This window comes from Mesoplodon bidens (genome assembly GCF_964165515.1).
Source record: "Mesoplodon bidens genome assembly, chromosome: 9".
Lineage (NCBI taxonomy): Eukaryota > Metazoa > Chordata > Mammalia > Artiodactyla > Ziphiidae > Mesoplodon > Mesoplodon bidens.
This window is the reverse complement of record NC_138166.1, coordinates 47,177,177-47,189,715: the sequence shown is the minus strand read 5'-3', so window position 1 is coordinate 47,189,715 and position 12,539 is coordinate 47,177,177. Positions and strand designations below refer to the sequence as shown.

Sequence of the window (12,539 nt, the reverse complement as noted above, 5' to 3'; positions counted from 1 at the left end):
GAAGGAAAACTCCTGTAATGTTAAATTTAAATAGGAAATATCATTATGAACTTTTTAAAAGTATATTTCCCAGCTCTTTCCACTGAAAAGTTACCCTGGTAACAATGAGCCAGTGCCTAGCTCCTTGTTTCCAAGCACCAGTCCCAAACAAAAGGAACCAGGACTTCTTTGAGAAAAGGGTAATTTCCTGGCCAGAAGCAGGACAAATCCAAAGCGAGCCTGGAACATCCTATTTACCAAAAGCAAAGAGCACTCAAAGGCTGAGGGTACAAGCCAGCTTAAAGAGACTCCCACTGACCTCACTGGGACAATCTGAACAAGTCAGAGAACACAGTAATAGATTATAATGCACTGAATTTAAAATAAAGAATTCCATGAGTTTATACTGATATAAAAAATTAAGAGAGAAAGAAAAGGGAGTGGAGGGAAGAAAGCTTTTCTCTACCGAAGAATGGTAGACAATAAATAGAGGACAAATAAAGAGTTAGAAAAATCACTACTTTTCAAACATCAATGTAATAACTGAATCAGAAAAGGATCACCATGGATGCCAAAATGACTGGGTGAAAGGCTGCTTGGGAAACAGGATACCCATGGTGTCATCAATGCCGGGACGAGGTACCTCCTGAGGAGATACAATAGGCAGTAGAATCTCTCCTAACCTGTACCCCAAAATCTATCATGAATCCAAGTCATGAGGAAACAATCAGACAAGTCCAGAATGCGGGACCTTCAACGAAATAACTGGGCCTGGGTTTTAAGTCAATTTCATGAAAGAACAATAAAAGGCTCTGTTCTAGATTAAAAGATATACAACAACTAAATGTAATACAAGAACTTTGATTAGATCCTGGATTTAAAAAACAAAAGGCAATGAGCCATTTGAGGTGGGGAGTGAGGGGAGAGATCTGGTACATTTTTAAATAGACTGGATATTATATATTTCACATCATTGTTAATCCTCCTAAGTATGATAATGGTAAGAAGAACGTTCTTATTCTTAGAAGATAAACACTGAAGTATCTTGATGCCTGCAATTTATAGTTAAATGGTCCAGCCAAAAAAGGAAATGTGTGTGCATATGTAAAAAAAAAAAAAAAAGGGCACACAGGTGTTAAAAATGTTAACAGTCAGGCTTCCCTGGTGGCGCAGTGGTTGAGAGTCTGCCTGCCGATGCAGGGGACACGGGTTCGTGCCCCGGTCCGGGAGGATCCCACATGCCGCGGAGCGGCTGGGCCCGTGAGCCATGGCCGCTGAGCCTGTGCGTCCAGAGCCTGCGCTCCTCAACGCGAGAGGCCACAACAGTGAGAGGCCCGCATACCGCAAAAAAAAAAAAAAAAAAAATGTTAACAGTCAATCTAGATGAAAGGTATCTATTGGGCATTCACTGAATTCTTTCAATTTCCTGTAGCTTAAAAAATTTAACTATCAAATAAGAAAAAAATGATCTTAAACATTGAGTCTGATAATTCATATTGCACGTGAGCTTGGTCACACTTCTTCTGAATCTTGTAAGCACAGAGGATGTGGAAGCAACCAAACTTTCCTCAAAAAAAAAAAAATGTTTGCTAGAATAAATCTATGTTCTGTCTAGCTTTAGCCTGAATGGACTACTGTGAAATACACCTCTGCCTCACCCTGCACCTCCCCAGAGAGGTCCTGTGAGGGAAGGAAGACCTGGTCATACATGACACTTTCCTATCAAGCAAAGACATTTTCCTACCTACCTTGGGGAGGTAGAAAACAGAAGTAGCCCAAGTAACCGCTACTGGAACAAACAGAGACAGTATAATGCAGCAATCTGCCAGCATATTACAAGACGTATAACTGCCAATTTCCTCCGCACTCCCCTCCCATCTGCAAGACTTCCACTTTAGAGGAGGTTACTTCCATACATGATGGAACAACAGGTGCATAAGCAAGAAAAGGAAGGTGCTGGTAAAACTGAGAGCATTCGCACTGCAGCACTAGAGTTTACTCTGTTTGCCTCTCAAACCCATGCATGTGGGAAAATCAGACATAGGACCGACAGAGAATGTTCAGAGCTAAAGAACACCACCCCAGAACGGCAGGTGGCTAATCTATCAAAGGGGGTGCTGGCACGTGGCAAGGCCAGATGGCTGGATCCACTACAGTTTATATAGAGAAGGCTACTTCTTATATATTATACTTGGTTATTAGGGGACACTGGTGGTCATATTACCAATATTTCGGAGCCCAAAATTCTGCACTTAATGGTAAAAGCCAACTGCATTCTTATACAACTTAGGAATGACTCATTTTTTAAAATGCAAACAGAAAAGACTGGTAAGGGAAAAAAAATTCAAAGGCATTTTGCAAAGTGTCCTATTTAATTTTAGATGGTCCAGTGTCTCTCTTCCAGCTTGGGCAGAATGCCCTTCTTGAGGATTTGGAATCATTATTCTGTCTGTTAGATTTAGAGCATTTAATCATATGTGACATTTAAAAGTTACTTGAGCAGAGAGAAAGACTATAGAAAAGTTATGTTCACAGAGCTATGTTTTAAATTTACTCACAATTTTTACAGTGGCCTTCAAAAATACCAATATACTACATACACTTGAGTGCATCTTCACACCATTCAACTACAAGAGTTGTGAAACTGTAAACAGTTGTTTAAACTATGTCAAGAAATACACATATAGGGCTTCCCTGGTGGTGCAGTGGTTGAGAGTCCGCCTGCCGATGCAGGGGACACTGGTTCGTGCCCCAGTCCGGGAAGATCCCACATGCCACGGAGCGGCTGGGCCCCTGAGCCATGGCCGTTGAGCCTGCGCGTCCAGAGCCTGTGCTCCGCAACCGGAGAGGCCACAACAGAGGGAGGCCCGCGTACCGCAAAAAAAATAAAAATAAAAAATACACATATAGAATCCCCAACTGTGATAAGAACACTGAAGGAAATGTTAAGGGTATTATTTCTAAAATAACGTATTAATTGTAATAGGGAGAGAAAATGCTCTTAAGAGATGGGAAGGTAAACACTGACTTCCTAATCATTAAAGCAACAGAAAGCTGTTTCAAACAAAAAACAATTAAACGAGATAATTAAAAATAAACATACCCATCTTTGGTCTGATCCACCACACCACTTAAAAGTTCCACAGTCTTTGGATTAGGCTGGCTTCCTCCAAAAATATTCAAATATCGAATGACGAAGTCATTGGGAGACATGAAAAATTCACCATTTTTTTCAATGTTTGCATACTGTTTAAAAAAAGGAGAGAAAATATATTTTGTACTCAAAAGTATATAACCAATATGTGAAAAAGCTGAGAATATTCAATGGATAAAATATCAGACATGACAATATACTCTTCACAAGGACAGTCATTTCCCATCGCTCCAAATAAAAAGCAAAACCCCATTAAGTTTGCTGGGTTTTATTTTTATTCCAGCGGTTCTCAACTGCAGGCAGCTTAGCCTGACTGTCCAGCTTACAAACACCAATGTCCCCAATCACAAGGACTAGCCTTCTCTGTACATTACCTGACTTTCTGGGGTGGAGTTCTCTAGCTCTGAGCGGCCTGTTTTCACGTTTCCCCACAGGGGACATCTGGCAGTGTCTGCTGACAATTCTGATTGTCATAACTTGGGGGGAGGGGCAGAAGCAGAAACTGGCATCTACTTGGTACAGGCCAGGGATGCTGCTAAATATCCACAATGCACAGGATGACCCTCCACCCCAATAACAGAGTCACCCAGCCAACTGACAACAGCACTGAGCTTGAGAAACCCAGGTTTACAGAAATTTGGAAGGACAAATTTTGTCTTGTTCTTTAGCAAGAACATATAGCTTTAAAAAAAAAAAAAAAAAGTAGGGCTTCCCTGGTGGTGCAAGTGGTTGAGAGTCCGCCTGCCGATGCAGGGGACGCGGGTTCGTGCCCGGTCTGGGAAGATCCCACATGATGCGGAGCGGCTGGGCCCGTGAGCCATGGCCGCTGAGCCTGCGCGTCCGGAGCCTGCGCTCCGCAATGGGAGAGGCCACAACAGTGAGAGGCCCATGTACCGCAAAAAAAAAAAAAAAAAAGTAGAATTCTGAAATCATGAATGAAAACAACCCAATTCTTTTGCCTCCTTTCCTGTTTCAAAGGCAATAATGTTGAAAAAAAAAAGAGGATGACAAACAGGATAAGCTGGAGAGCAAACTGTTAACAGCATGGCTGCTGTGAGATTTTATGGAAGCAGGTAAGAAATGCTGCTGTGGTTAGTGTCCTCTCCATTCTAGAGCAGAAATGGTCAACAAGAATAAGGTGGTGGGATTTCCCTGGTGGTCCAGTGGTTAAGACTCCACACTTCCACTGCAGGGGGCACAGGTTCAATCCTGGTGAGGGAAGTTCCTTGTGCCGCGCAGTGTGGCCAAAAAAAAAAGAGAATAAGGTGGCATGTGATGCTTTTTCACAGCGTTCCCCCAGGTCTTCCCTGTAAGACGTTCCAGTTCACATAAGTGGAACCTGCTCATTTCTGTTCTGTGAAGGACTGGGGGCTGTGGGAAATGCTGAGAAACAACATGGGGATCACACATATCCCCGTGGAGCAGGGGAGGTCCTCTTGATCCTTGGGATCAAACAGTGATTTGGGGGGTGGAGAGATGAGGACCATGAACTACAAGAAGAGAGCCAGCTCGGTGACAGGAGCCACAGTGATGGGAGAGCACAGTGAACAGAGGGGCAATGACAGCATCTCTGTTCCCTCTATAACTGCAGTTAATCCCAGTTAAAACTGTTTTAAAAAGTCACTTGTCAGGGCTTTCTTGGTGGTGCAGTGGTTAAGAATCCGCCTGCCAATGCAGGGGACATGGGTTCGATCCCTGGTCTGGGAAGACCCCACATGCCACAGAGCAACTAAGCCCATGCGCCACAACTACTGAGCCTGCGCTCTAGAGCCCAAGAGCCACAACTACTGAAGCCCGCGCACCTACAGCCCATGTTCCACAAGAAGAGAAGCCACTGCGATGAGAAGCCCATGCGCCACAGTTAGAGAAAACCCACGCACATCAACGAAGAACCAACGCAGCCAAAAATAAACAAATAAAAATAAATTAATTAATTTTTTAAAAAGTCACTTGTCATCTCTACATTTCAGTCATTCCAATGTGGGATAAGCTCTTGGTTAGATACTCAGTTACGGGCTTTAGAGTCTGTCGGGCCTGGGCTGCAGAGAGCTCTGCTTCTGCCTCTGCCTCTAACCACCTGTAGGGCCTCAGGTAAGTAACTAAAGCTTTCTGGGCCTCTGGTTCCTCACCTGTAAAATGGGGATAACAACACGACCTGCTCTTAAGGTTGATACCAGAAATAAATGAACAATCATGTAACGCACTTAGCACAATGCCCTACACACAACAGGTATTTTATAAATGTTCTAGATTATTGGGTTTTGTTTAACATTTTTTAGCACAGTACAAAAGAAAAGCTCAAAGACGGCCCACTAATCCTACTATTCTTCAGTTAGCAATGAATTTGGCTTTTTGCAAACATAGAAGGATTATACTTTGATTTTCCTAACTGAGGCAAAACAAGACTGAAATATAAAGGAAATGTCACTTCTAATTACAGCAATCCTATGATTTAGAATTATACCTATGTTCGCTTATAGTAGTGAATAATTCATTTATTTAAAAACACAGTTTAACTCTCCTCCCATCAGTAGACATTATTAGATTACTGGATTATCTCCAGTTTGGGGTATTTTTTTAAAAAGCTAAGGTAACCAGCTTTGTATGTAACATTTGTCCAAATTCCTGGCAAATTTCAAAGGCTAGACTCAAGGAAGAGAAACTGTTGAGTCAAAGGAGAGCATCTTTAAGGCTCTTGATACTTAACACACTGCTCTCCAGAAAGATTGTATCAATTACAGTCTCACCAACAGTGTGAGAACATAGCCTTTTCCCCCTTTGTCTATCGTACTTGTTGTAAATATTTTTCGAGTTTAATATTTTTATATAATTGAGGTTGTAGATTTTTATCTCCTTTGCAATTTCTTCCATTACTTCTAAGTTTAGAAACTAGTTCTTCCTCATCTCAAGACTAAATATTCACCCACGTTCTCTTAGCTTTTCTTGAATAGGTTTATCTTTTACCTTTAAGTTTCAGTACATTATTGGTACTTTGTTTTTCTATGTGGTCTGAAAAAGGATCCTCCACCTTGAGTCTTTTATACTTACTCTCTTGGTTGTCCTAGGATCATACATCAAATCATTCTCTCTTCCCCCATTTAGGATGTAATGTTTACCACATACTAAATTATCATATGGTCACCAGGGAAAGGCTTGGCAAGCAAGTCCATCTTCAGTACCACTTCTGATCAGTCGTCAATGGCTTCCTAAGGTCAAGATGTACTCTGACCAAACTCCATGGGAGAATGCCAGGATGGGCTGACAGACAGCTCCTGTCATCACTGCAGCAGGAAATGTTTCAGGTCTATCCTAGGCACTGACCTATCTACTCTTGCAAGATTACATGCATCTTAATTGCTATAACTAGAAGGAAAGCTCTGCCAGGACAGGACTGTTTTCCTTTCTCACTGCTATATCCTCAAGTTCCAGACTGTTGCCTGGCAGATAATGAAACATGTTCAATAAATATCCGCCAAATGAATGTGAACTTACTTACAAAACAGAAATAGAGTCATGGATGTAGAAAACAAACTTATGATTACCAAGGGGGGAACGGGGGCAGGGATAAATTGGGAGACTGGGATTGACATACCCACACTACTATATATAAAACTGATAACTAATAAGGACCTACTGAATAGCACAGGGAACTCTACTCAGTACTCTGTAATGACCCACATGGGAAAAGAATCTAAAAAAAGAGTATATGTATAACTGATTCATTTTGCTGTACACCTGAAACTAACACAACATTGTAAATCAACTATACTCCAATAAAAATAAAACAAAACATTGCATTATTTTTCTCTTGCAAGTCTTCTTGGCCATAATCACTCTTTGATTTTCCCCAAATGATCTTTAGAATCACTGTCAAGCTACCGACCCCTAAAAAAATTCCACCAAAAATGGAAATTAAAAGTACAATGTGATACCACTACTCATACACAAGATAATTAAAAAGAAATAACCAATGTTTGCAAAATGTGAAGCAAATGTAACTGGTGAAGCACTTTAGAAAACTGCTTGGCAATATCTACTATAACTGAACATACACGTAAGCAGAGACCCAGCAATTTCACACCAAAAAAACAAAAAAACAAAACCCCCATGCTTTAGCATTTTAATGTCCACAGCAATATTGATAAGTATGTTGTCATTTTGTTACTTGTTTTCTGGTTGTTTTGTATTATAGTTGTTCTGTTCTTTTCTTCTTCTTTTAGTCTTGTCCCTTGTTGCCTGATGATTTTCTTTAGTGATATATTTGTGTTCCCTTCTCTCTAGTTTTTGTGTATCTACTGTAGGTTTTTTGACTTGTGGTTACCATGGAGTTCATATATGTTGACCTGTATCTACTTGTTTTCAACTGATTAAGTCATATAAGTTCAAACATATTCTAAAAGATCTACATTTTCTATTCCTCCCTGCCACATTTTATTTTTGAGGTCATATCTTACATCTTCATGTCTGTCTCTTAACTGTTTATTGTAGTTTAGTTAATTTTACAATTTTTGGCTTCTAGCCTTTATACTAGCTTATTTAAGTGGCTGATCTACAGCCTTTACTATATACTTTACCAGTGGGATTTTTCCCTTCCTATAATTTCTTATTGGAGCTTTTTCTTTTTCACTTAAAGGAGACCCTTCAATGCTTCTTGTAAGGTCAGTTTAGTATTGATGAACTCTTTTAGTTTTTGCTTGTCTGAGCAGCTCTGTTTCTCCTTCAATTTTTAATGATAATCTTGCTGGGTAGAGTATCCCAGGTTGTAAGTTCTTCCCTTTCGGCACTTTAAATATATCATGCCACTCCCTTCTGGCCTGCAAAGTTTCTGCAGAAAAATTAGCTGACAGCCTTATGGCAGTTCCCTTGTATGTGACTTTGTTTTTCTCTTGCTGCGTTTAAAATTCTCTACCTTTACCTTTTGCCATTTTAAGTGTATGTCTTGGTGTGGGGCTCTTTGGCTTCATCTTGTTTGGAACCCTCTGTGCTTCCTGTACCTGGATATCTGGGAAGTTTTCAGCCATAATTTCATCAAATACCCTCTCTACTCCTTTCTCTTTTCTCCTTCTGGGACCCCTAAAATGCAAATGTTAGTACACCTGATGTTGTCCCAGAAGTTCCTTAAACTATCCTCAGTTTTTCCAATGTTTTCCTTTTTGCTGTTCTTATTGGGCAATTTCCATTACTCTATCTTCCAGATCACTTATATGTTCTATATCACCTCATATCTTGTTAATTCCCTCCAGTGTATTTTTTTTCATTTCAGTTATTATATTCTCCAGTGCTGGCTGGTTCTTTTTTTTATATTTTCTAGTTCTTTATTAAAATTCTCACTGTGTTCATCTATTCTTTTCCCCAGTTAAGATTCTTAGTACTAATGCTTTGAACTCTTTATCAAGTAAATTACTTATCTCTGTTTCATTAGTGTTTTTTTCCAGGTTTTTTTTCCTTGTTCTTTCATTTGAAACATTTTCCTCTGTCTTCTCATTTTGTTTAACTTTCTCTATGAAATTAGGTAAAACAATTACCTCTCCTGGCCTTGAAGGCGTGTCCTTGGAGCATCCATATGCAGTCTGCACGTGCCCAGTGGCTTTGGTGGGAGAGACAGATCTGATGTGAGCACAGGCTGCATCTTCTCCAGGGTGTACTGGCAGCTATCGCCTTGGTAGGAGGTGGAGCTGGAGTTGGAGGGGCTAGAGCCAGAGCCATGTGCAAGCCAGGGCTTCTCTGCTCAGTGGTCATCACAGCTCTATTGGGGGTGGGAGCTGGGTTTCTCTTGGGTATGACAGCAGTCTCTGCCTTGGTTTGGGACATGGCCAGGGCCTGAGGGCTTTAGGGCTGCATTTCTGTGTGGGTTTCACTTCTTCCCCCATGTGTGTACCTTGGTTAGAGGCTGGATCGGGGCCGGGGGGTTGGATCGGGGCCACAGCACTAAGCTGGTCCCACCCCACAGCAGTATTATTTTGAATAGTGAAGAAATGGAAAATAACTCTAATGTCAACAGTAGAATACTTAAATGAACTGTGGTATATTCACACAATGGAATAAACTAATACTAACTACGCACGACAACATGGATGAATCTTACAAATAAAGCAAGAGTGAAAGAAACTAGACACAAGAATACATATTGTATTATTCTATTTATATAAAGTTGAAAACCAGGCAAACTAATATATGGTGACAGAAGTCGGACAACTAGTTACTCTTGGAAGGAGCGGGTATTAACTAGAAAGAGCATCAGGGGGCTTCTGAGGTGCTGGGTACATGGGTGTACTCACTTTGTGAACATTCATGGAGCTGTACATTTATGATCTGTGCACTTCATTTAACCCTCAGTAAACAGTTTACATTTAAAAATCTCAGATATTTTATCTGCCTCATTATTTTAGAGGTGATAAATCATCTCTTAAATGTAAGAACATGTTAATTTGGACACAAAGAACACAGTTTTCTGCAGTTTTAAGAACCAGCTCATCACCAAGGCTGGGGTGGTCTGCCTGTGATTAAAGTAAACATGTCAAAGGATTTCCTTAGATTGATGGACAGAGGGTCCCTGTCAGGGGAGTGGACTATACCTTACAGCTACCACATCTTTGAAATGTTATTTAATCCTTCTTTGGTAATACATTTTACAAATGACCTGAAGCTTCTCTCCCTTACAATTTTTGGAAGTTTTAATATGATTAAACATATATACTTATAAAATGGGGAGGCTTTTAGGATTCCTTGCACAACCTAGTATAATACTAATTGTGATGGTTAATTTTATGTGTCAACTTGACTGGCCAACAGGTGCCCAGATTAATCATTGTTTCTCGGTGTGTCTGTGAAGGTGTTTCTGGATGAGAGTGACATTTCAATCTGTGGCCTCAGTAAAGTGGATTTTCCTCCCCAATATGGATGAGCTTCATCCAATCCATTGGGGACCGAATAGAATAAAAGGTGGAGGAAAGAAAAATTCACACCTTTTTTCCTTCCCCATTGCTTGAGCTGGGACCTGTCTTCTCTGGCCCTCAGACTGGGATTTACATCATCAGCTTCCCTGGTTCTCAGGCCTTCAGACTGGGGATGAATTACAACACAGGTTTTCCTGGGTCTCCAGACTGCAGACAGTATATCATAGGACTCCTCAGCCTCTAAAATGGATGGTGTGAGCCAATTCCTCATTAGATAGATAAATAGCTAGAGCTAGAGATGGAGATATCTCCTACTGGTTGTTTCTCTGGAGAACCCTGACTAATAAACCAACTGTCAACATGAAGACGCACCACCACACCCAAAGAATACAGTAGCAAAGGAAAGGAATGTGTCACTACACTGTATGCTCAGAGGCCAGGGGGCCTAACTGCCCTGCTCACCACTGGTTGAACAAAATAGTCTATCAACTGTGAACACACCAGAACTATAATCATCCAGCCACCCACTTTTGCCACAAATCATTCACATCTGATGGCTGAAGGGAAAATTCTCCTTGACTGTTTTCTAGCCACAGAGAAATGCTGTGCACACCTGATCACTACGTCTGACCATTCTTCACCCTGATTTTCTGTTATAGGCGTGGAATAAAGTATGATTAAGAATTTGCATATGGATCAAGTATTTTATGTTATTAAGGAATTACTATTAATTTCATCATGTGCACAGTGATATATATTATGGCCATGAGGGAAACTGTTCTTATTATTTGGAGCTGTATGCCAAAGTATTTCGGCTGAATCATGGTGACAGCTAACTTACACTGAAATATATCATTAAATATATATATGTGAAACTATATGACAGATATTAATTTAAATTAAGTGGTGGTTATGTGGGTGTTTACTGTACTACTCTATTTTCTGTATATTTGTAAATTATAACAAAAAATTTTAAATACAATTATCACAAAGGTAATACAGAAAGATATATTGCTGTTGATAAAAATTTAAAAGAAGATACAATTTTTCAACTAACAAGTTGGCAGAAAGGTTTTTTGTTGCTGCTGCTGTATTTTTTTTAATAATCTGAGTTGACGTCATAATGTGGAGAAATGAAAACTCCCATACTCCCAAAAATGAGTACTGATACAATCTTCTTGAAAGGCAGTCTGCCAAGAACCAAAAGCCTTAAAGTGTTGTAAACCCACTCTTTAATCCAACGATGCCACTTCTATGAATTTATCCTAAGAAAATGCTAGCTATATGCAAAAATGTAGTTTCAAGGGTATTCATTACAGTGTTGTTAATGATAGCAGAGTGGAGAAGACAACTAAACATCCAATAATAGGGAGTGGCTAGATAAATTATGGTAAAACAGCCATATACAGTAATATGATAGCAGTAAAAATAATGCAGAAATGCTTTCAATTATAGGAAAAGGTATTCATAACATCTTAGGTGAGGGAAAAAATGGATACAAAATGTATTTTTCCTCCTGTTATGGAAAATAATTATATTCATACACAGAGACAAACAGGGAGAGGGAAATGGATACATGTCTATATAAACATATAGACATAAAATATATGGATCACAAGTTACATTTCTTTACACACATCTGCCTTTTAAATTTTCAAAACACAGGAACTGTTTTGTCATAAGAAAAAAGTTTTTCAAAGAAGGAATTATTTTTCCAATTTTGCCTACAAACATTTTTTAAGTATATATTATGTTTTTGTTGACAAAGAATAAAAGATTGGTCATTTTCAATCAAATGGTCCTTCAAAATGTCTTTAACTTGCCCGTTCTCCATTCTCCCTGCTACCAAAACCCTCATCAAGTTATTAGGGTCTCACACCACAATTATATCCATCACTGCCTAACTCATGGTCTTGCTGCACCAATCAAATCTCAGACCCACACTCCATGTCGCTGGATAACTCAGAAAACCTTCAATGGCTTCCTATTGTTTAGCAGAAATAGCAAACTCCCAATTCTCTTTCTAATTTTGTCACCCCCACACTGTAATACTTGGCAGACTCCTTGGCACAGAGTTGAATTTAAATAAACATTTGAAGAATGAGCAGGAATCCTTCCATCTGGAGGCTGTTTGCTCCCAAACCCACCTCCAGGCCTTCCCTCCAACGTGGTCCTGTTTCCCAGAAGCCTCGGCTGCCCTCCTCAGTGCCTCCCCAGCTCCCATGCAACCCCGGGGCTCCTCAAGTTCCCTCTCCAAGGAGCCTTCTCTGACCTCTCCCCGCCACAGGGACTGCTCCCTCCTCCCATTTCCTGTGGCATTTGCTTTAACCACACAAGTGACCCTTGACTGTGCTGACTTAAGATTTTTTTTACCTTCTGCATGCCTGTAAATCTGGTCTCCTTTTTCTGCACATCCCACTCACTGCGAATTTCCATGGGGTTTTATTTAAACTGTAAGCACTCAAATACACACCTGTTTAACATGAAGCAGCACGGAAAGTGTTAGGCAG

General features: G+C 40.2%; 1 protein-coding gene across 1 annotated transcript in view; it reads right to left on the bottom strand.

Moving 5' to 3' along the window:
• SLC25A13 (solute carrier family 25 member 13) overlaps nt 1–12,539 on the bottom strand; it is a 208,557-nt gene that overhangs the window by 158,571 nt on the left and 37,447 nt on the right. The window contains 1 exon segment of the mRNA XM_081243704.1: nt 3,083–3,225. Within this exon segment, the coding sequence (XP_081099830.1) occupies nt 3,083–3,225 (143 nt within the window).